The sequence below is a fragment of the Liolophura sinensis genome, chromosome 7, assembly GCF_032854445.1.
Source record: "Liolophura sinensis isolate JHLJ2023 chromosome 7, CUHK_Ljap_v2, whole genome shotgun sequence".
Classification (NCBI taxonomy): Eukaryota; Metazoa; Mollusca; class Polyplacophora; order Chitonida; family Chitonidae; genus Liolophura; species Liolophura sinensis.
In genome coordinates, this window is record NC_088301.1 from 36348417 (window position 1) to 36373527 (window position 25111).

The following is a 25111-nucleotide window of genomic DNA, read 5'->3' on the forward strand; positions in this document are numbered from 1 at the left end:
AGATAGCCAGTAGTTTCTATGCTGCTTGTATGTAGTCTGCATAAATCATGTGTTTTCTCTGGTGGAGCATAGTTCACAGATTAGTGATAGACTTGATAACTACCTTTTCATTTAAACCTAAAAAAAATCCGGTGAAAAACTCTTTCAGAAAGAATGCATTTGTGTGGTAAAATTTCTGAAATTCAACAGCATTTTATTAAGTCATTAAAAGAAGTTTGGATTTGGAATTTCCAGTGTGTGCATTTGTCCATGATGAACCTGGGAAACCTGAGATCAAACTGTCAGACAAGACAATTTGCATGAACACAGTTCAGGGAGAGAGTGAGATGTATCGTCACTACGATGTTCACAGTCTGTATGGATGGAGTCAGACTAGTTCAACATTACAGTAAGTGAAGACCAATGATACAGGAGAATACCTCCTGTCAATATCCACGTTAATACCAGGAAGGCATTTTTACACGTAAATGACTTTGTAGAGATTTATTTATTTATTTATTTGATTGGTGTTTTATGCCATACTCAAGAATATTTCACTTACACGATGGCAGTCAGCATTATGGTGGGAGGAAATCGGGCAAAACCTGGGGAAAACCCACGACCATCCGCAGGTTGCTGGAATACCTTCCCACGTACGCCCGGAGTGACTTTGTAGAGAAATATTTTCCAAAAATGAGGCCCTTTAGTATGTTATCTAGATTAGAAGATTTTTAAGAACCTGAGGTTTTTTATTTTTACCTTAGATATTGGCATGGATAACCTTGTCTAGATGTTCTCTGTAGCATGCAGATTGAATAAACTTCCGAACGCATAATGAAAAGTACAAAGCGATATACAGCCCCTTAAAAACAGGCTGTCAGAAAACAGTGTGATATACGTAACTATGGATAGATGCTCATTCCAAAAGAAATTATTTGATTTTGGAGAATTTCAAATTTAATTAAAGAAAACATTGAGGTCTATTTTCAGTTCAAATAAATTAAACATTGAGGTCTATTTTCAGTTCAAATAAATTAAACATTGAGGCCTATTTTCAGTTCAAATAAATTAAACATTGAGGCCTATTTTCAGTTCAAATAAATTAAACATTGAGGCCTATTTTCGACAATTTCAGATATTTACCTGCCTCTGTGTCTAATCATTGAACTGGAAAAGCCAGTCGGTCTATTCTGCACTTTGAGAGTTTCATGATTATTCTGACCTCTTGAAATCATCTGTTTCAGGGCAGTGAAGGATGCCACGGGAAAGCGAGGAATTGTGATCAGTCGATCTACGTATGCTGGCTCTGGGAAATATGCTGGTCATTGGCTGGGAGATAATGAATCTCAGTGGCCAGATCTTCACCATTCTATCATTGGTATGTAACGCATCACTGAACTTGCAAATAACATATTATATGACAGGGATAGTTTCTGGTTACTTCACATTTCTTTGGTGATCTATTTCCCGTATGGCTTATACATGCAGTAGTGATATGAATATCTTTTAATCAGTCAGTAAAAGGGGAATTTTTTAGAATAGAATCAAAATATAAATGTTGCAAATTGTATACAGTAGAACAAAACTGAATTTACTCTTAGTCCTAATCCCATTTGTATATGATTTAAATCTCTGTTAAATATATGTATGTGATAACTTTGAAATCTGGCAAATATTCTATTGTAAAATATGCATATCCACATGTATGAGCTTTCCTTATTTTTTTAGGAATGTTGGAGTTTAACTTGTTTGGAATACCATATGTAAGTATTAGATGTATCTTTAAAAACATGAATTTACAATAAAAAAACAGCATGTTGTGGTTTTAATAGACACCGCTTGTTGTCTTTAGGGATTTTTTTTTCACTTGGGAATGAAAGCTGTGCCGGTGTGTATTTCAACTGTAACCTTTAGAAATCTCACTACATCTCAGCTGACAACATGTTAGGACATGTTCAAAAGCTGTGAAAGTACATCTTTTCAGAGAATTCTGAGATATGCAGTAAGTACATGTATTTTTTTTATTAAGTTGATTAATTTATTTATTTGACTTTTTTCTTCACCAGATTGGAGCAGATATCTGTGGTTTCTTTGGTGACACAACCCCAGAGATGTGTAAGCGGTGGATGCAGCTGGGGGCCTTCTACACTTTCTCCAGGAACCACAATGGCAAAGGTTATAAAGTAAGTTCATTACAAAATGTGATCGACACATCTTGAAGGGTAGGATAAATAATTATTGAGACACTTTATATCCTTGAACATCTAACCTCCCCCCCTCCAAATCTACCCTACCCCATCATTCAACCTTACATTTGGAAAATATTAACAAAATATTATATCAGGTGCAGAAGTCAGTAACTGTTAATGGTTTATTTGCAATGTGAATACCATTAAATATGCAGTAAAATATCAAATAGGGCTATTTCACTCTTGCATCAATGATACATTTGTCGTCTCATTTTATCTTGTTCGCCTGCAGGATCAAGATCCAGGTAGATTTGAAGAGGATGTGATCAAAGCGTCAAGGGAAGCTTTGGAGACTCGCTATTGGCTGCTACCTTACCTGTACACCTTGTTCCACAATGCTCATGTCCATGGCCACACAGTAATTAGACCACTGCACCATGAGTAAGCTCTGTATTTATTCATTTATATGATTCCTGCTTAATGTAATACTAAAAAATTGTCCACATCTGTGATTTCTGTGATACCGAGTGCTTGGAGTAAACCACACCCCCTTGCCATTTGCCTCTCAAACCTTGTGACTTAAAGTACAGTCTAAAGTAAGTTACTCTGTTATTATGATCTAACCATCAAGTTTCACTGATGAGATTTTGCTTTCTGTCCTCTCTGACATATTTACTGCACAATTTCAGATTCCCTACTGATCAAATGGCTTTGGGCATTGATAGGCAGTTCCTATGGGGCCCTGCTTTACTCATTTCTCCGATTCTTGAAATGGTGAGTTTGATTTTACTTCAAAAGCATCTTTAGCCATTAAGAAGTTGTGCCATGCTTGATAGACATTTTTCAAGAAGTTGTGCCATGCTTGATAGACATTTTTCATCCTCACACCATGTACCATAATACATGTAATCTAATCAACATGTACTTAATAAATGGATTTGTTTTGTTGGTTACAGGTTAAAACACAAAAGATTTATTAGTATCTGTCTCCTTTTATGTAATTTGTTTTATGAATATGAATCAATCATTTTCTTCTACACAGGGCCAGAACAAACTGTCTCTTTATCTACCAAAGGCAAAGTGGTATAACTTTTACACAGTAAGTGCAATGCATTACGAAGAGTTCCTGCAGTTATTGACATCAGATAATCTGTTTCCATCACTAGTGCTGTTTCAAGTTGCTGCAAGACTGTAGTGATTTTTACACATTTTATGTAACTGCTCCTGGGTCAGCCTTGGCATTAAACAATATCTAAATGTTAAGGCCAGTTTTAAGAGTTGTATCTTTAAAATGTTGCGTAATGGAGGTAAGGTTGTACATGTTAAGCACAGTAACACAAGAGAGATGTTTCACTGTTGATTCGCTATATGCATGTTATTTGCCATAAATAACAAAATTTACGACTGAGCCTCATATGTATTAGAATCAGAGATAAGGCAAATGTGAAGGGTGGTATCTGAAAAAAGTACAGCATGTCTTGAACTCTGGTTTTGCCAACATGTAAATCACAATAACACGAGGGGGATGTCCCATTGTTGATACACGGCATGTGTGTTTATTACTGTAAATTACCAACTCTTTAATTTCCATATAGTTTACATGTTTACTATTTCTTTAAGTGATGCAATGTACTGTAATTCATTCAAAATACTGAAATGTTTTAGTGATGGAACATTAGATTGAATCAGTCTCAATTTTTGTTCAGGGTGCCATGGACTCTGAAGAAGGGGAGGAAACTCTAGAGCTGAATATTACACCTGACTCGAAAATACCCCTCCATGTACGTGGCGGCTATATCCTCCCCATGCAGAAGCCTGCCAATAACACCTATTTCAGGTAAAAACCAATTCTCAGCTGTTTATTTAAGCATGATCGTGTGTGTGTTTTGGGAAAGTATTAAACTATAAATGTATTTGTTATGTATATGTATTAAAGGATAAGATTATACTGTTAATATGATTTTAATTTTCAACTGGAGATGATCTGGCTAGAGTTGTAGCTTAACTCCCAATCAGCCATGTATGCTTCAAAGCTAATGGGCTGGTTACTGCTGACTGGTCAACATATGGTTATCCCTGAACCATGACTGGACACGGAGCTTCATTAGGAACCTTAGGAGTATGATTTCTATTGATAGGTGCAGCTGTAAGCTGATGAAGGCCCTCTGATGTCATTGGTTGTTGTGACAGAAAAGTTGCAATTGTGGGAGGGGGCTTACTTTAGTTTTAAATACTAAGAGTTGTTGTAGTAACTAGGCACAATTTGCCACCTGACGGCGACGTCATCCGTACACTTCTATTTTTCTCCCACCACACCCTTTATCGCTTGGGCATTCTTGATGATTAATACTTGTAGAAACAAGATTATCCTGTCTAAGGAATAAACAATAAAAAAAAACCTACCATGCCCAAACCATTGTGTGTTTCTTTTGTGATTTTTCAAGTTGTTTTTTTTTTATGTTGTTAAATAGTTAACTGTAGATTATAATCTCATTAGTGGCATTTATTGTAGGAAGAAAATTAAACTGAAAGATGGCATTATATATCAATCTGGGCTTATGGCATGTTGATTTGAGGGCTGTGCTGCTTCAGGAACCCATTAAAGAATGTGTAATTCTCAGAAACTACAAGACAGTGGCAATGAATTCACTGTGGAAATCTTTGACAGCAAAACTTTCCAAAATAATTCACCTTAACAGTAGATTTACATGTCATTTTGATTGAAACCTTGTTTTGACATGCATGAAGAAGATATAATGACATGTTTAGAGATACTGATTAAAATGTTTTTTGTTTCTTTATTCCTGATAATACAGTCGAATGAACCCAATGACCTTGTTGGTTGCTCTCAACAAGGACGCATCTGCAGAAGGAGAAATCATGTGGGATGACGGAGAGGAAATAAGTATGTGTTAACTCTAGATAGATTACTTTTGTTCTATTTATTTTTTAAGTTGGTAGATCAAAGTTTTGAAAAAAAAATGAAACGAAAGTATGGTACATTACTTTTAGTCTTTGTCATATGACCAACACACAGGCAATGTGTCCCCTTTGAGCCATGTCTATTTCAGAGATTGCTTTGATAAACAAATTGTTATCTCTATGATGCTTTTCACTGCACATCAAATGTTTGTTTCCAGGTATGTTTGTATTAAACACCTTTGCAGCGACTCCTATCATCTGTACAAGTTGTCGTTTAGAATTTAATACATTCTAGTATTAAAGTGAAGCTTGCAATTGACTTCACAAAAATTGGCCAACTAATGTAGCTTCATCTCCAAAAGGGAGATTTCAAGTTGAGCATGCCATGACAACCACTTCATAGAAGATTTTACTTATTTTTGCAGCAAAGCTTAATATTGGTTGAACGCATAAACATTAGAGAATGTTTAAATGCATTTTATTTGAATCGTGGGAGCATTCTGAATTACAGGAAAATTACAAAATGTTAGCTCAATTACTCATTTTTAAGAATTTAAAATATGAATGCTTTCCTCAAATTATGCACAAGTCATCACAAAGATGACCATGGCATTGAATCGTGTAATGTACAGATCGTGAAGGATAAAAGAAGAACCACAAACAAGTTTTCATGCATTAAATTAAGTTTTTTTATGATTTTAAATTGTGATATGAGCCAAGAGCTGAACATAGGACTGTGAGTCAATCTTGCCATAGTACCCGTCCTTGTGTATGAGAATGACACAACAAACGTAGTTGAAATCAAAGGTGACAGGCTCCTCCCTTGTCAATTCGGAGGTAGATATAGCCAAGGCAAGTTTTGATATTTGGATACTGAACATATATATACCCCTCCTTCATTATAACACACCTTTTTACAACATGGGCTTCAGTAATGACTCAGTCATACATGTGCCCCAAATTTTTCACCCTGCACTTGATACAAACCTCAGTACATACAAGTACATGTGCTTTGAGCCAGTAACTTGAAAGAAACCCTCAGATTTTGAACCTTCTTTGATTTATTTATTTATTTATTTATTTTGATTGGTGTTTTACACCCTACTTAAAAATATTTCACTTATACAATGGGGCCAGCATTATGGTGGAAGACAATATGCAGGTTGCTGGCAGACCTTCCCACCTACAACCAGAGAGGAAGCCAGAATAAGCTGGACTTAAACTCAGAGCGACCGCATTGGTGAGAGGCTCCTGGATCATTACGCTGCACCAGCGCCTAACCAACTGAGCCACAGAGGCCCTGAACCTTCTTTGAACTCAGAAGCTTTGTTAGCATATAATTATTCAATGAAGCCTGAGAGAAACTCTCAATGAGAGGATTATGCTGATTTACATGTACATGCCACAGGCTGTCAGTGGCTAACAAAAGTCATACAACACGGATGGCAAATTTAACTCGCAGCAATCAGCTGTAATGATGGAGGGGTGTATATGTAGATTATAAATATTGGTAAAAAAACAATATGTCACAGCCATTGTCTTAATTCTATTATTAAGTAAACATACCTAAACACCCATTCCACATGAATCATAATCAGCATTCGTGTATTAAGGTGCCTATTGCATTGGTTTATAATTTTCTCTTCTTAGACACCTATGAGAGTGGCAACAATTACTACGCCAGGTTTGCGGCAAAGAGGGTAAGGTTTATTTTCTTCAAGTATACATTGTCATATGCATTTGCCAGAAAAAAAAATCTTCTAAGAATCAGGAGCAGTTGATGAAACTTGTTTTTGGTGCGTATTTATTCATCTGTAAATAAACTTCGCTGGCAATATTCATTGGTTGGTTGCAGACACACTAAATGGATTTTTCCTTCATGGTCAGAAAGTTTCGCCATATGACCTAGTCAGTCAGGTATTGCAAACAAAATGGCACAGGTCAGCATAAATCCATGCTGTTTGATTGGTCAGCTTCACATTGTCTTGATCACCAAAATTCCTTTGAATGGACACCTAACACAGTCATACAGTCATTGCTGAAGACACACTATGCAGAGTTTTGGAAATTTCCAAAAATATACCTATGTCAAAATCCTGTAGCACAGTGTTTCTTTTACAAAGTTATAGAGACACTTAAATTTTTAGGAAATTTTTGGCAAGTTTCTTTTAATACTTTTATTCAAGTTGATGATGGCTGGTGATTGCTGAAGCTCTGGGATGCTTTTTATTGTATTTTCAGAACTTTGTTCAGCTGACAAACGTTTGGAGAAAAAATGTTCCAGAGATTGATAATCTTCATTTTGACATGATCAAAATTTATGGAGTGGATGAGGTGGCCAATATTTACATAAATGAAGACAAAACGCCACATGAGAACTTCACCTATCATGAGGATAAAAAGGTAAGCCTGTAAAACAGAACAGCATCTTTCCCTTTTTCTTCAAACTTCTTAGCATAGGTTGACCATATTTCCAGCTTTACTTACACATAAACAGGTCAGGATCATTACAGTCCTTAACCTGGGCCCGTGCTTAGAACATCAAAACTTATTATCTCAAAAATACTTCTTAAACCTGAAATAGTTCTGGATTTATGTCCCGTGTGTAAGTGAGAAAGTCTGTATCATATCACTAGCTTGTTAGATTGGATTTCGCTGCACTTGCAAACCTAAAGTCATTTTCTTTGTTCAAAGTAAGTGTTCTTAGTGGCTTCTGTTCAGTATTTAAAAAAAGTAATTCAAGGTAAATGGATGATAAGATTTGAACCCTGTCTGAGAGTTGCAGTTCTGTTTTTAATGATACTGTGGTAAACCCTTGTGAACATTACCTGAAAGAATATTGAAAATGTACACTGTAAAATGCATCTGTTCTGTAATTTAATTAGAAAATTTGTCTCATTGATTGTTGGCTGCCAGGGCAATGAGATAGAAGAAGTTAACATTACGAAACCAAAATAAAGAAGGCAAGGGATGTTTAGAATGTGTACATAAATTTAGACATTTGTTCAACTTTGACAAAATGTTGTGCAAAATTATTATGTTGTAGCTAATAATAAAGAAAAATCATAGCAATATATCATTAGGACATGTATGTGTTTATCTAGGCTGTACCAATCATCCCTTTATAAGTCCTGAAACTTGCACAAGCTTGGATTATTATGTACGTGTGTATATTTACTGTAGGTCTTGATGATCCAGGATCTTTTTCTACCTTTGGCTGAGAACTTCAAAGTCACGTGGGAGTGAGTAATTTCTGATAATCTTTCCTTTAAATTAATTTAGATACCTTTGGATATCATTTTAAGTGTTTCACCTCTTAACCTGGATTTATACATGTTCATTCGTACATGTAGTTGGGTGCATCAGGTCAAAGGCACGTTTAAGAAAGAGTTTAGGAAAAGTAACATTTTCACAGTCATATTTGGAAATAAAATCACTTAATTGTTAATGTGCATTCTTAAAATTAGCAGTAAATGTAACCAGTATCTTATCTAATAATCAATAATGATCCCAGCATGTGGATCGAAACCTTTTGGAAACTTTTACATTTACAGGGTCATGCCTCGTCTTCATTATTATTATTATTCTGTATGGAGGTAGTGTGAAGGTACATGCAATCTGATGTCGATAATGGAATTTAAACAGCAATGAAAGCTGTATGTATATTTTTGAGTGACATAGAGTAATGCCTTTTCGAATGTTGGGAGCATGAGGAACTGCCATTTACATGTGTTTTGTGATGATTAGTTTCGGCAAGAGGGTGGAGGAATCTGAAGCCAGTAGGGTTGACTGTCTATCTGATATCACTGATGAGGACAAGAGACTTGCTGCTAATGACACCTGCCTCAGTAGGGGCTGTGTATGGGACCCATCTCCAAACTTCAAACAGGTTCCTCCCTGCTACTTCAGGTATATTTTGTTGACCATTCCAGTCTGTCAGTCAGGGATGCATATATAGTTGTTTTGGACCAGTCTTATATTGTTATTCTCAAATGGTTAAAGGTGGAGAAAACATAAAAATGACATAAAGTTGAGATGAAAGAGTGCGAAAAGTTATTCCTAAACAGGGTCTTCAATATTTTTTTCTGTAAGGAGAAAAAGAGGCTTAAAAATAATTTTTTTATGGTGGGTATTTGGGACCACATTTTGGTATTTATAATCTTTGTTTAATAATGTCATAAATGAGGATGTAACACAGGGATTTTTGCACTAGAATTTCTTCTTTTCAACTAGCAAATGTATTAAACCTCAATTTGGATCATATTTATAATTTTAATACGTTCATAAATATTATCATAATTTAGGTTAAATGTATATGTTTCGATACAACAGATACAACAACAGATTTACATTCAAATGAATTTTTTAGACAGGCATCACATCCTTATTTAGAATATTATTATGCAACAACGTTAAATACCAAAAATTGGTCCTGAATACCCACCATACAACAGTGTTTTCAAATACACTATTCTCTTGAAAAAAAAATCCAAACAAATATTAAAGACCATATTTGCAAATAAGTTTTGACACTCTTTCATCTGATTTTGGCATCATTTTTACGTTTTCTTCTCCTTTAAATTAAAGCAATGGCTCACTGGAACTATCTTACTTGTTACTGCCTCCTTTGTTGCTCTGCACTACGATGTTAGGGCAAGGAAACAGGTCTGATTGGGCTGGTGTCCATATAATTGTTAAGTACAACGTTAAACCCCAAGCATACATATACATACATACACTGTGACTACCAGGCCCCTGTCTGAGAAGGTTTCGTGACGGAATACACCTCAAGCCGTTTGTGTTGTGGCTTTGAGTCAGGAAGTTTGTGAGGTACATTACCAGTAGTCAATCAGTCAAACAATCAATCAATCAATCAAAATATTGTACTTGATCAAAAATCACTCATGTTTATAAAGTATACAGACAACTAAGTGAAAAGCCTGTATGCAATTTTTTTTATTGCTCCTCATTGACAAGATACTGACCATAAGTATGTCACGAAAGTTGTTTTTTGATCTGAAAAACTGACCGCCTTCATGTACCTGTATGTATAAAGGCAATACACTTAATAACAGCATTCAGCCCAAATATAATAAATATCCAGAAGGTCCTTTTTCATGAAAAGAAAAAACATCTCTTAAGTCACCTCAGTGTCCAAGTATGTGTAGTTCTGAACTGATGTAGAATCAATCAATATTTATTATGTATGACATTTATTTGTGACTGTCTCGCAGCTAGTAGTATGTTGTGGAGTCATTTACGAAGATTCATTTTTCTGTGACTTCATGAAGGCAAACCTTCTATCATCTAAAATCTAAAAAGTAATGTTGTGAACAAAAATTGTGTTGGGACATTATTTTGATCAGGAACAGTGAGTGGAGATGGGAATTTCAGTGCATTGTTATAATCTATACTACTTTAAAAGTAACCAGTTTATTGAACAGAACAGTATCTCCTTTCACAGGAAGACTTATATCTACAGAGGGCTCTGGGTAAAACTGTAGTATTGGTTTTGCTTGCAGTAAAGCAGTCCCAATAGGGGCTTTAAAACGTATAGTTGCTTAAAGTCTGCATTGATTGTCAAATGATACCTCATTCAATCAGAATAAAAGCTGTCAGACATGATATTCAAATTTGCTTTTGTTACAGCTCTAGTTATGGTTACACATTGACTGGTAATGTGTCGACAAATATGGGAGTAAAATACACACTGACGAAAGTTGGGGATCATTCCATTTTCGGGGCTGACATCACCAGTATTGTCATGGAAGTACAGATGTACAGCAATGATATGATGAGATTTACGGTATGCGGATACTATTGATGAACAACACAAACTGCTGTTCAGAAGAATTTAAGATACATGTATTTGCACATGTACAAAGCTTCTGAGTTCAAAGAAGGTTCGGGGCCTCCCTGGCTCAGTTGGTTAGTGCGCTAGCGCCGCGTCATGACCCAGGAGCCTCTCACCAATGAGGTCACTGTGAGTTCAAGTCCAGCTCATGCTGACTTCCTCTCTGGTCATAAGTGGGAACATCTGCCAGCAACCTGCAGATGACCGTGGGTTCCCGCCCACCATAATGCTGTTTGATGTCGATGTCTGCCCATGCCGTGCATGTTTGCTGGCAGACCTTAACTCACTGTATTTCTGAGTGGGTTTTTTTGACGCAAATATCTTAAAATCTTTTAAACAGCATTTCAGCATTACTGAAATGCATTGGTAATGTAAGAAAATGAATTTTGTCTGCTTCCCTTTGATATTTATTCTACAGAACTCATAAAGTTCCTCATGTTTCTAGTAGCGTATAGTTTGTATCACATGCCCTGATTCAAAGACTTAATTCTTACCGTATGTAAAAGTAGGTAACATTACAAAAAATTACAGTCACATATTTGGCTTCATCTTTATTTTAAGTCCCTTGCACCCTTGATTAATGGCACCTTGTTTTTCTTTCTTTCTGTGCATTGTAGTTTGACACAAAAAATTCCGGTGAAAGGTTTAAAGTCCCAGCCGATCTAAATCTACCTGATGTGCCAGCAGAAAACAAGCGTTATAACTTTAAAGTCACCAGTCATAATCCATTCAGCTTTGAGATCATTCGCAGAAGTACAGGCAGAAAGATGTAATTATGGTCTTTTTATTTTAAAACTAGAAGTGTTTTAATAACAGTTGTTAGAAATATTTTATTTTGATTTTTTATTTAATTGTAAATTTCAGGATGGCTGACTTATTTAAAAAAAAAAAGCAACAAAAAAGTGTAGAATATGTCATTAAGATGTCAATATATGTATGTATAAATGAATATGTTGTCATGTTCATTGTTAGAAATGACTTAATGATGTGGGATATTCTTTGCAATATTTTCAATAATTTTTTGTTTTGCAATCCAGCTGGGACACCTCTGTTGGTGGACTTACATTTGCTGAACAGTTTCTGCAAATAGCCACTCGTCTTCCATCCAGAAATATCTATGGAATGGGTGAAAATCGTCACAAGTCTTTTCGCCATGATCTATTCTTCAGACGTTGGGGATTATTTTCACGAGATCAGCCACCAGGATGGGGAGTAAGTGGTTTATCCTGCGTGCACTACAACACTACCAGAGCACTGTTGTGACATTTATCTGCTTGATCTTTCCTAAGATATTTACTTTTCAGGGAATAATTCCTCCCACCATAATGCTGGCTGCCGTTGTATAAGTGAAATGTTCTGGAGTATGGCGTAAAACACGAATGAAATAAATAAAAAAAATACACGGATATGGGCTAGAACATGTGTGTAGCAAGGCTATAATATATAAGGATATTGGGACTCACGCATCCCTAGACCTTTCATGCCAGACTGTCTGACAAAAGCATATCCATGACATTGGGACTCACGCATCCCTAGACCTTTCATGCCAGACTGTCTGACAAAAGCATATCCATGACATTGGGACTCACGCATCCCTAGACCTTTCACGCCAAACTGTCTGACAAGAGCATATCCATGATATTCGGACTCTGGCATCCTTATACCTTTCATGCCAAAATGTCTGACAAAAGCATATTCACGATATTGGGACTCTGGCATCCCTAGACCTTTCATGCCAAAATGTCTGACAAAAGCATATTTATGATATTGGGACTCTGGCATCCCTAGACCTTTCATGCCAGACTGTCTGACAAAAGCATATTCATGATATTGGGACTCTGGCATCCCTAGACCTTTCATGCCAAAATGTCTGACAAAAGCATATTTATGATATTGGGACTCTGGCATCCCTAGACCTTTCATACCAAAATGTTTGACAAAAGCATATTCACGATATTGGGACTCTGGCATCCCTAGACCTTTCATGCCAAAATGTTTGACAAAAGCATATCCATGACATTGGGACTCACGCATCCCTAGACCTTTCATGCCAGACTGTCTGACAAAAGCATATCCATGATATTCGGACTCTGGCATCCTTATACCTTTCACGCCAAACTGTCTGACAAGAGCATATCCATGATATTCGGACTCTGGCATCCTTATACCTTTCATGCCAAAATGTCTGACAAAAGCATATCCATGATATTGGGACTCTGGCATCCCTAGACCTTTTATGCCAGACTGTCTGACAAAAGCATATTCATGATATTGGGACTCTGGCATCCCTAGACCTTTCATGCCAAAATGTCTGACAAAAGCATATTTATGATATTGGGACTCTGGAATCCCTAGACCTTTCATGCCAGACTGTCTGACAAAAGCATATTCATGATATTGGGACTCTGGCATCCCTAGACCTTTCATGCCAAAATGTCTGACAAAAGCATATTCATGATATTGGGACTCTGGCATCCCTAGACCTTTCATACCAAAATGTTTGACAAAAGCATATTCACGATATTGGGACTCTGGCATCCCTAGACCTTTCATGCCAAAATGTTTGACAAAAGCATATTCACAATATTGGGACTCTGGCATCCCTAGACCTTTCATGCCAAAATGTCTGACAAAAGCATATTCATGATATTGGGACTCTGGCATCCCTAGACCTTTCATGCCAAAATGTTTGACAAAAGCATATCCATGACATTGGGACTCACGCATCCCTAGACCTTTCATGCCAGACTGTCTGACAAAAGCATATCCATGACATTGGGACTCACGCATCCCTAAACTTTTCACGCCAAACTGTCTGACAAGAGCATATCCATGATATTCGGACTCTGGCATCCTTATACCTTTCATGCCAAAATGTCTGACAAAAGCATATCCATGATATTGGGACTCTGGCATCCCTAGACCTTTCATGCCAAAATGTCTGACAAAAGCATATTCATGATATTGGGACTCTGCAATCCCTAGACCTTTCATACCAAAATGTCTGACAAAAGCATATTTATGATATTGGGACTCTCGAATCCCTAGACCTTTCATGCCAGACTGTATGACAAAAGCATATTCACGATATTGGGACTCTGGCATCCCTAGACCTTTCATGCCAAAATGTCTGACAAAAGCATATTCATGATATTGGGACTCTGGCATCCCTAGACCTTTCATACCAAAATGTTTGACAAAAGCATATTCATGATATTGGGACTCTGGCATCCCTAGACCTTTCATACCAAAATGTTTGACAAAAGCATATTCACGATATTGGGACTCTGGCATCCCTAGACCTTTCATGCCAAAATGTTTGACAAAAGCATATTCATGATATTGGGACTCTGGCATCCCTAGACCTTTCATGCCAAAATGTTTGACAAAAGCATATTCATGATATTGGGACTCTGGCATCCCTAGACCTTTCATACCAAAATGTTTGACAAAAGCGTATTCACAATATTGGGACTCTGGCATCCCTAGACCTTTCATGCCAGACTGTCTGACAAAAGCATATTCATGATATTGGGACTCTGGCATCCCTAGACCTTTCATGCCAAAATGTTTGACAAAAGCATATTCATGATATTGGGACTCTGGCATCCCTAGACCTTTCATACCAAAATGTTTGACAAAAGCATATTCACAATATTGGGTTTTAGCATTCCTAGACCTTTCATGCCAAAATGTCTGACAAAACATATTCATGATATTGGGACTCTGGCATCCCTTGACCTTTCATGCCAAAATGTTTGACAAAAGCATATTCACGATATTCGGTTTTAGCATTCCTAGACCTTTGTGAGATGTTGGTGGATTTAGTGATGATACAGTTTAGTAGGACAGACAGACTGAAAAGTAATATCATGTAAAAGTCATGTCAGTACAGAATGTGTCATGTCATTGGTGGCTAAAAGTTTTTTTATTTACCAATATACTGAAAGGCAATCCAAACTGTCAAGCCATCCCTGTGTAGCTGTCAATTTTTGTTGCACTATCAGCTCTCACATAATCATATTTAACTCACTTTTTAACTATTTGCAAATCGCATCATAAAATAAATGATCTGTCCAAAAGCATGTGGACATATTGCATGGATCCCTAGTGAACAATCATTTTTCAATTTTTTTTCGTGGTTATGGAATAAAGCACATGTTCAATGTATCCCATCTGTGGAGAGTGCAGTAGGAAAATCCCAGCTAAATTGTTATATACAGTTATTATACTGTCATGGTAATTGTTGACTAACTTGCAGGGTGTCTGTGGCGTCCCTGTAGCCGCCTACTTTGATTATTCTTACTGTTTAAATCAATAGTAATTGTGGCATAATTACTTTCAATTCAGCTGCCTACTTTTGAACTCTGACCTCCTCCTCCAATTCTAAATGAAAACCCGGAACTTGTACCTTCAGTTTGAACAAACAATGGAATACACATGTATGAAACGATGCATAATGACTTTGACTCTTACTGGTTTACCCCAAATAAAGGAATGACCCAGCTTATGTTGAAAACTATTCTTGGCACATTATTTCATGATTACAACATTTGATACTGGCAATCTATGTTTCTCATGAAAAAAGTCAATACAGATTTGCCAAATACTTAATTTATTATGAAATTTTTTCATCATGGTTACTACTGTAGAAAAAACCCCGTCAAGAATATTGAATTTTTATTTTTCTGACCATAATAAATACTGAAGAAAACAGCCTTCCTTATTTCCGAAGTATCATTTTACAGTGGAAAGGTAACCTAACCTATTGCTGAGAGAGTATACACTGGCATCAAAATATCATGTTTGTTATTTGCAGGACAATTATAACTTGTATGGAGTACATCCGTTTTACACGTGCGTGGAAGATGAAAACAATGCTCATGGTGTTCTGCTTCTTAACAGCAATGCCCAAGGTGAGAAGATCAGTGGTTTGGCGATCCTGCCTTCAAATGACCAAACATGCACACGTATGTCCTTGGTGCCAATCTGGCTGCCTTATACATGCATTGACCTCACACATTTGTCAGAGAGATTGAGACATATGGCTGTATTACAGAGATGATTTTATGAAATAAGTGTGGCCCTGGAAGTTTTCATACTCAGGAAGTTTTCACTTATTCCATGTTGGTTTGTTTTCATTTGTGGTGAGAACTAGCTTAATAGAATTAACAACTGAGTGAACCCCCTCCCCACTTCGCCCCCCCCCCCCCCCCCCCAAAAAAAAAACCCCAGTGCTCTGCTGCCTAGGAGTTATTTGATATGAAAGAAATGAACCTGTATGATACCTCCCATGTTTATGTCTGTCATCGGACGCTCCTGGGCTTTGTGTTATGGTATTTACATAATAATAATCTTTTGTTATTTCAGATTACTCCTTCTCCCCACTTCCAATGCTAACATACAGGACCATTGGAGGCATCTTGGATTTCTTTGTGTTCATGGGACCCCACCCAGAGAATGTCATTCAGCAATATACAGAGGTGAAACATCCCTTATTCCTTTCAATGATCAGGTCAAGTGTTAACCATTAATTGGTTATTAGTAAAAGTGATATGACTAAAAAATTTTCACACAAGGATTTCTTAACAAGCCTAGAAATAATTTCTAACTTGGTGGAGAACACATTGGCAAATGTCACAGCTGGTATTAAAATAAAAATCACAATGGTATATATTTAGCAGTTTTGTCCTGACACAAACAGTTGGTCCATGTAAAAATACTGTTTGGTATAGGACATACTTATTTCCACATTCTTTATGAATATGCACACATGTTTTAATATTTTGACTTTGATTGTCAAAAATTTATGATATTTATTTATGTTCCATTATGTTCCAGTTGATCGGTAGACCCATGATGCCACCCTACTGGTCATTAGGGTTCCAGCTATGTCGCTATGGTTACAATCACATCGACAATTTAAGGGCTGCTGTAGAGAGAACAGTCTCAGCCAAAATTCCACTGGTAAGATAATGAAGAACAAATTTGTTTCCAAAACTTGTGATGAAAACTAAGTTTTCAATTAATGTCTCACAGTTTACTCAGTAATGTAATAATGAATAGATTTAATTTGAACAAATTTCTCCCTTGATAATAAATTGTTGAATCTGTATTCAACAGTATAGTATTTAAAGTGGTTTGTATTGTGTGAAAACACTGTAATATTGTAAAACTACCCTAATGTCCATGCCTAGGTGCTGAATTTGTATTTGCTGATTTATTTGGTTTATATTTCGTTTTTCTCAACTGTGTGACTATGATAAAATGATATTACATTTTATGATTTGGAGGGTGTTGATGTTTATTGCCAGTGATAATCAAGAAATAGTCATTTTTGAAACTGACAAGTAATCTCAGCTGTATCACAGCACTAGAATTTATGCATTACCCAGGTATGCAGTAAGGATAATACTGTCCTAGAGAATGAATCCAAGACATCACTATTAGACAAATGGTTGAAAGTATGATATTGGTCAATAAGCTTTTTTTTTTTGTACAGGACGTGCAATATGCGGACATTGATCACATGGATGAAAGGAAAGACTTCACCATTGATGAAACAAACTTTGCCAACTTGGACAAATACTTCAAAGAACTTCAGGGTGGTGGGATGAGGATAATCATCATACTGGTCAGTTACACTTTTGTAATACAACATTTCTTCAGATGAGATGTTGTCCTATGACGTGGCAGGACTACTTGTTATATTATTTCTGATTAGGTGAAACTGCCAGCAAAATATTGTTATATTTGCAATATTGAGAAACCAATCCCATCCAACAACTAATTTCAGAAGATCAGTAAAATTTATAGGGTTAATTTATTCTCTAGTCTATATGCCACCCCACTTTGCTGTAAAGTGACAACGTCATGTCACAAAGGGACGTCACTGTTGTAAAAAGTTTGTATTACGAAACCTGCATATTGGTAACGCTGTTGACCTGACTTTTTTCACCCTTTTTCATACCCTCTTCAACATGTCAAGCTGACAAGTGGAAAAGGGTGTTATTGTAGCCCCCTCCATCCCTCACTAAAAATCTTGAGAACCAATTCTTATACCATGCTAAAATGTGGAGAAAGTTGATTATCTTGGCTTAAGAAGGAACACCAACAAAAACGAATCCATTTTCTTTGGTCTGAATTTGGCATGCTGACTTCCGTATAAAACTACTGAGCCAAATGGGTTCATCAGTGGATTCTCCTTCAGGGTTCGAATTCAAGAAAAGAACTTGCATGCACACTATGCACCTGGGTTTTGAAACAGGAAAATGAATTTTTTACGTGCACTGATTTTTTAAATTATGCAAGGAACATACTTGGTAACAGAATGTCAACTGGATATGAAGTTATTGATTTGATTTTTTGTATGTGCATGCTCATTGCTGTGCAGCAGATCTGGCTGTCCTGCCTCAAAAATAGATGCAAAAGTGCATTTTGAACCCTGCCCTTACTATTTCATGTCATGAGTTTATCATTTGGCTCTTATATATGGTACAAAAATTGTTTTATAAGTGCCTTTTTCTCTATATAGAAAAATGAAAAACAGTATAGAAGACCACATTTATTACTAACTTTTCACATTCTTTTTTTATGTTTTCTCCTCCTTTAATACAGAGAATCTCAAAGTCTGCAAGCTGGCTGATAATGCATACCGTGATTTTAGGATTTCTGACCTCTATAATTATAGTGAGCTACACGGCCAGGGAACTGGTTAGCACAGTGTTATTTGTTAATTAATTAATCTCAAGCATCTCCCAACTTGCATTTTGCAGGACCCTGCCTTGATAAGTAATGTCACTGGTTATGCCCCCTATGATGACATGGCTGCTCAAGATGCAAACATAAAGTGGCCAGAGTTTGATGACGACAACAACCCTTTTGTGGCACCAGAAAACAGCTCAGACCCTTACGGGGCTCTCCTGGGATATGTAAGTTTTCATCTGTTGGATGATGGTGTATTTTTAATATAAACATACACAAAAATTAAACAAAATGTATACATGTCTTTAACAGAATTTTTTTTAACAGGATATGTAAGCGGGTGAATAGATCTGAGATCGGTTGGCCAGGTTCCCAGCTTATAGCTTCCAAAATTAAGATCATCTTTTTTTTCACAATATAATTGATTATAGTTCATTTCCAACACACAAATTAAAGTGAAGACCCCTTTAGATGGTGTATTTCTCATTGGTTTCATTCAAAATCATTCCACAAGTTTATCTTTTCCCTGATGACACCGAGTGTGGCTGACTCAAATTGAAAATGGCGGTTAGTGATGTTTGGCTTCCTGCTGACGTAACAGATAGGCCTACATTTGTGTTAATTGTGACATTATGCTCTTTTATTATTCACGAATAACTGGGTGATATTAAGTAAGAATTACTGAAGGATTACAGGTGAAGGATTACATTATGTTTGTGGTGCTGTACAGCTTTGACGGAGGCCTGAGTTCCAGGATAGTAAATGGAAGAGTACAGATCTGTATTCCTGAAAGCTAAGCCAGGAAGAATGATACAGATCTGAGATCTAGTGGGTAATATATTACATAAGTCAGAGTAGTTTTAAACCATTTATTAATTACTTGCTGCTGTGCTGGCTTGGTCAGTTTATTTAGTTTTTGCATTTTCTTATATACACAAAACAATGTGCCTTTCAGGGTGAACAAAGGATGAACTCATTTTGTTCCATTGTTTATGAAATGACAATATGATTTCAGGTGTGGCCCAAAGGTAAAACAGTCTTTCCAGATTTCTTCAAGAACGAAACAAAGCAGATCTGGAAGGCGCTTATTGTCAACCACTATAATAACAACTTGACTTTTGATGGATTGTGGATTGTAAGTATGAAGTCATCTCAAATATTAAATTTGCTGGTAAACATTATTGCATGTGTCTTAATCTAAAACCACAGAGCTTGCAATTAAATTCATTAAGGCTTGACAGATCACATGCAGAGTTTTCGAAGTGTATTCAACCGTCTAAGTCTTAACTGGGTCCTTTTTGTTTTGGTAAAATTATATTATGTGGATATTTTTTTTTAATCATTTGCACAAGAGACTTATTGGTAATACATGTGGATGTTAACAATAGTCTTGAATCAGGAAGAAAATGCATGCCTACAGTTTTCTATTGCTTTTACATCGATTGCTCTTCAAGGCTTAATAGTATTTCATTTTCTAGGATATGAATGAGCCTGCCAACTTTGGGACCAATGAAGAAAGGCCTTTTAATTGGCCTGAAAAAGATAAGCCCTACTGGAGTTTGAAGTGCAATGACAGCAAATGGGACAAGCCACCATACAAAACAAGTAAATAATGCTAGAGAGTTTAGAGACAAAAAGTATGAAATTACCTCATCCCAATTAATTAGTTGTTATACATCATCGATCAGTGGGCAATAAATGACGGATTTGTGAAATTGGAATGCCCAAGACAATTGATTTTTTTTTAATCAATGTTCTTCAGTGCCATATTTTATAACAATGTTTCACTTATAGGATGGCTTGGATGGTGTATAATGGATGGAGGAAACTAGACTGCCCAAAGTAAACCTTTTACGTGTTATTCTGGCAAACTTTTTTATGTTTGACATGTTATATTGGTGGAAGGCAGTTGATCTCCAGTAAATTTCATGTATGACAACATAAGAGAGCCAATTGCCTCTAAGGCCCTGAAAATGATGCAAATAGGGAAATCTTGAAAATTATTATTAGCCTCTAAGGCCCTGAGAATGATGCAAATAGGCTAACCTTGAAAATTATTATTAGCCTCTAAGGCCCTGAGAATGATGCAAATAGGGAAATCTTGAAAATTCCTGGTCAAAGAATGGGATTGAACCCAATAGACACTTATTATAAATATTAATTGACAAAGGAATGACCTTAACCACTCAGTCACAACCTGCTTTCTCCTTAACTAGCTGAGGTCATGGGTCAAAGGCCATTTCAGGTGGATTGGCTGCACCTTGGTCAGGTGTCATTTGTCAGTTACCTGGGATATGACAGTGATTTCCTACATGAAACTTTAAAACTCAGCACCAGAGATATAAGCCACAATGTTAATTTTTATGTTGTAAAAATTTACATCAAAAAATTAAGAAATTAAGGCATAAAGAAGTGACACAATAGCTCTTACATTCCAGTTATATTCTTCTGATATTAATTCTTAGTTAGTTCTTCTGTGGAATGCTTTTTGATCATATCACAGATTTGAAACTACTCGAAGCAAAAAGGTTGAAGAAGCCTTTGTCGCAGTACAGATATAGTTTAGACAAAGGAAGCATTCAGATTAACATACACAACCTTACCTTGAACAATATCTTGCACAGTGGCAAATAATCCTAAGCATAAAAAACAAGCATTGGAACAAATGACATCTGTATGACTGCCCAATCCATGCATTAAGTGTGATTTTCTTTGTCCCCAGTGGCCACGTATGCTCATGGTGAAAAAGCAACACTCCCTAGCAAGACGATCTGCATGAATTCCGTTCAGGGACCGAATGGCATGTATCGTCACTATGATGTTCACAGTCTTTATGGATGGAGTCAGACATTGCCTACACTCCAGTAAGTTATCATTTTTGTCCTGAAGATGCTGGCTTCCTCTCTGGCCGTAAGTGGGAAGGTCTTACAGCAACCTGCGGATGGTCGTGGGTTTCCCCCGGGCTATGCCCGGTTTCCACCCACCATAATGCTGGCTGCCGTGGTATAAGTGAAATATTCTTGAGTACGGCGTAAAACACCAATCAAATAAATAAATAAATAAATCCTGAAGAAACTACATGTTAAGGAATACATGTATAGTAAACAGAGTGCCAAACTTTTACTGCTCAAAAGTAGATTATGCAGTGCTTTCCCAACACATTATGAAAAATATCATAGTGTACAACCCTTCAGACATATATCAAAAAAAGTAGAATTTAATCTTGCCAGGACATTAAAGATCAAATCTTAGTTGGTGTTGTTATGTGAATATGTTTACAAGCAATTCTAAAGTGATATTGAATTTGTTGCAATCTTGAGATTTTGATATTTGCTGTAATTGTGGTATTATAATTTTGGCAGAGGCCTTCAGCAAGCCACAGGAGAACGTGGTATTGTAATATCCCGTTCCACATTTCCGGGCAGTGGGAAGTATGCAGGCCATTGGCTAGGAGATAATGACAGTAACTGGTCCCATCTTGCGGATTCTATCATTGGTATGTAAATATGTGCTTGAGTTCAGTGCAGGAGGCATAAGTATATATATTATCCTTTTCAGTTTTCCATATGTGACTATATTACTTAAGTATTTATTTCATTATGCCTCCTATTTCACCTATCTGTGGGGATTTATGTATTTTGGACTTTTGGCCATTTTCCTTGAATTTGAGCATACATTGAGAAAAGAGATAGCAATGCTATGTTTTCAGTGTTAGCCAATAAGGTGAAGATTATTTGCATGTCTGTTTCCACTCATGTCCTTCAAACACTATTTGCCTTTTAGTCATATGAATATGAGCTACAAGTACCCTATTTCTTGTACATTTTGAGACTCCTGGTCAGCTCATTTTAGCAGGAATATTGAGTTTCTTTTTTGTCACATAGACCATCTAGTGAAAAACATACATGTAAGCATATCTTTGCTTTTCCAAAAGGCTGGTAAAGAAATTTAATATTCTACTTTCAACATTACTAATATCTGTCCCAAATTTTAGAAGAAGTAGGTCAACTTTGTATTTCCAGATTAAAAATGGTTCCATATAAACTAAAAGTTGATTTTAGGGTTACCTTTACCAAGCCTATCATAATGAAATGACTGTAGCTGTTTATGTCTGTTTCCATACTTTCTCCGAATTAACGAAACCAGTGACATGTTGTTACTACACAATTATGGTAAATATCAACTACACAAAAATGCTTTTCTCCATACAGTATAAATTTAAGTTTTTATGGAAAACATTACTGGGTTAAACATTTTATTTGTAGGTATGCTGGAATTCAACCTCTTTGGGATTCCCTATGTGAGTTCATTTTTTGTACTTGGTTGTCCTTTGACCTTATGCACATGTAATAGCTTAATGTTTTTCCGTCATCTCATTCTGCATGATCCGATCATGATAGTTATCACTTACTGGCAATATTGCAACACATAATCATGTAGTCACAGTGGTCATCATGCCTTCTTGCATGAACATGTGACCATAGTTCACGTCATACCATAATGAATTTCAGTGGCTTTCAAACTTTCAAAATGTTTGACACTGTGATTGTTTTAAAAATATGCCTTAGGAAAGGCACCAAAACATGCTATTTTTTATGCTTACTGTTTCAGATTGGAGCAGATATCTGTGGTTTCTTTGGTGACACAACCCCAGAGATGTGTAAGCGGTGGATGCAGCTGGGGGCCTTCTACACTTTCTCCAGGAACCACAATGGTCTAAATGGAAGGGTATGTTCAGTGACAGGACCGACAGTCAGAGCATGAAATGTAGCTCAGCTGAATTATAAATGAGTTGGACCAAAGTTGGGTTTGCACAGTCCTTGAAACTCCTTGAATTTCCTGGAAAGCGAAATTCCGTTTTAAATGCTTGAAAGTCCTGGACAAAAATGAAAAATCCTGGAAACTCCTTGAAAATTCTAATGTTGGGTGGAAGGAAATGTCTGTTGTGTATATCAGTCATTTTTTGTTATGAAATCATGAGAAAACAGAATTGGTAGAGTTAACCTCTCAAATGACTTGTGCATGAATATATTTATATTATGTTATTAAAATATAGTTCAAAAATTAGAAAAAAGTTGCAATGTTAACCCGCTTAATAGATTTTAGGAACTTTGTTACTGATTTTTAACAATAACAGGTGCACAGATGGCTGGTATTTTGGGTACTGTTAAGATTATTATTTAAGCCAAGCAAAACTTTGACTGGACATGTGCCAATCAATTTTTTGTAGAAAATCTCTGGTATAACCTCTTTAAAAACTATATAAAATCTTTCTTTGAAACTTACAATTTGGTTCTGGAAAACTCTTGGAAATTCACTCATATTTCTCCGTACAAACCCTGATTTCAAATCGTGATGCTGTTCAGTAAGTAGCTTTCAGTGTGTAATAATGGTTGTTTGGATCATTGATGGGTAGATTATAGATATGGATTCATTTCTTATGAAGTATGCTGTTCTTCAAACTTGAACCCTGTCCTGACATTTGATGGAATATATTCTTGTTAATTCCATACGTTTTTTTGAAGAGAATCTTTGTATGGGCTACAATTTTATGTGATATGATGATGGAATTATAATTACACTGGGTTGCCCATGCTCACTGTGTTCAGAGGGCCTTGGTAATAAGCTGTTGTAGGTGCAGTCTAACTCTTGCTGAATATCATTTGTCTGCCATGCATCTTTGTCAACCAGTTGTTAGTGGTTTTCCCTGTGAATTTAGTTTTCTTGTACCCCTAGAATTGATCACCTGCATAAGTGAAAATTTCTTGAGTGCGGCATTAGTAAAACAGCAAATCAAACAGATAAATACATATAGACTGAATTTTCAGAACATGTCGCACCTTGTAGCAAGGCTTCGGTACTGTATATGTGTTCTAGAGGTGATCTCTGAGGGGTTTTTCTGGTTTAATCTACTAAATACACTAGTTTTATGGGTACATGTGGTAGTAGCTCAAATGGTTAAGCTATCATTTCACCTTGGTACGTGACAAAATGTTGTACTTTCTTTCAGAGTCAAGATCCAGCCGTTTTGGGAGAGGATGTTAAAGAAGCATCTCGAATTGCTATAGAGACCCGCTACTGGCTGCTTCCTTACCTGTACACACTCTTCCATTATGCTCATGTCCAAGGAGATACTGTTATTCGCCCATTGCATCATGAGTGAGAATTTCTTCCATAAAACTAACATTTTTAATATTATACACACAGCAATAACGCCTGAGTAAGTTAGAGATAAGTTATAGTTTTATGGTTATTGTTCATTTTTTCCAAAACTGTGGCTGGACTCAATTTGCACTGACATTTCCGCCAGATCGGTAAAAAAAATTACATATGTGTTGCAGCCTGTTTTGATTTTAATACATGGTATACATTTATTTCTTACTGTGATAGTTTATTCATTATTAGATGTCAGTTGGCTATAGATAACCCTGTTATCAATGAAGAACGGAAGATAACCTTGTAT

The 25111-nt window shown here is 36.4% G+C and overlaps 2 protein-coding genes across 2 annotated transcripts in view; one reads left to right on the forward strand and one right to left on the reverse strand.

Annotated features, from left to right (window-relative positions):
• The window catches only part of LOC135471869 (uncharacterized), an 82531-nt gene that overhangs the window by 32051 nt on the left and 25369 nt on the right, over positions 1 to 25111 (reverse strand). The window lies entirely within an intron of this gene.
• LOC135471856 (maltase-glucoamylase-like) overlaps positions 1 to 25111 on the forward strand; it is a 70653-nt gene that overhangs the window by 20385 nt on the left and 25157 nt on the right. Inside the window, exons 11-38 of the mRNA XM_064751259.1 lie at positions 235 to 388; positions 1224 to 1357; positions 1708 to 1742; positions 2046 to 2162; positions 2461 to 2609; positions 2858 to 2942; positions 3211 to 3267; positions 3875 to 4005; positions 4985 to 5073; positions 6741 to 6790; positions 7332 to 7493; positions 8274 to 8332; positions 8838 to 8999; positions 10740 to 10896; positions 11562 to 11713; positions 11982 to 12156; positions 15764 to 15860; positions 16315 to 16427; positions 16786 to 16911; positions 17447 to 17578; positions 18720 to 18875; positions 19664 to 19783; positions 20127 to 20253; positions 21371 to 21512; positions 22011 to 22144; positions 22914 to 22948; positions 23260 to 23376; positions 24659 to 24807. Coding sequence (XP_064607329.1) covers positions 235 to 388; positions 1224 to 1357; positions 1708 to 1742; positions 2046 to 2162; positions 2461 to 2609; positions 2858 to 2942; positions 3211 to 3267; positions 3875 to 4005; positions 4985 to 5073; positions 6741 to 6790; positions 7332 to 7493; positions 8274 to 8332; positions 8838 to 8999; positions 10740 to 10896; positions 11562 to 11713; positions 11982 to 12156; positions 15764 to 15860; positions 16315 to 16427; positions 16786 to 16911; positions 17447 to 17578; positions 18720 to 18875; positions 19664 to 19783; positions 20127 to 20253; positions 21371 to 21512; positions 22011 to 22144; positions 22914 to 22948; positions 23260 to 23376; positions 24659 to 24807 — 3316 coding nt within the window. The remainder of the gene's footprint in view (positions 1 to 234; positions 389 to 1223; positions 1358 to 1707; positions 1743 to 2045; positions 2163 to 2460; positions 2610 to 2857; positions 2943 to 3210; positions 3268 to 3874; positions 4006 to 4984; positions 5074 to 6740; positions 6791 to 7331; positions 7494 to 8273; positions 8333 to 8837; positions 9000 to 10739; positions 10897 to 11561; positions 11714 to 11981; positions 12157 to 15763; positions 15861 to 16314; positions 16428 to 16785; positions 16912 to 17446; positions 17579 to 18719; positions 18876 to 19663; positions 19784 to 20126; positions 20254 to 21370; positions 21513 to 22010; positions 22145 to 22913; positions 22949 to 23259; positions 23377 to 24658; positions 24808 to 25111) is intronic.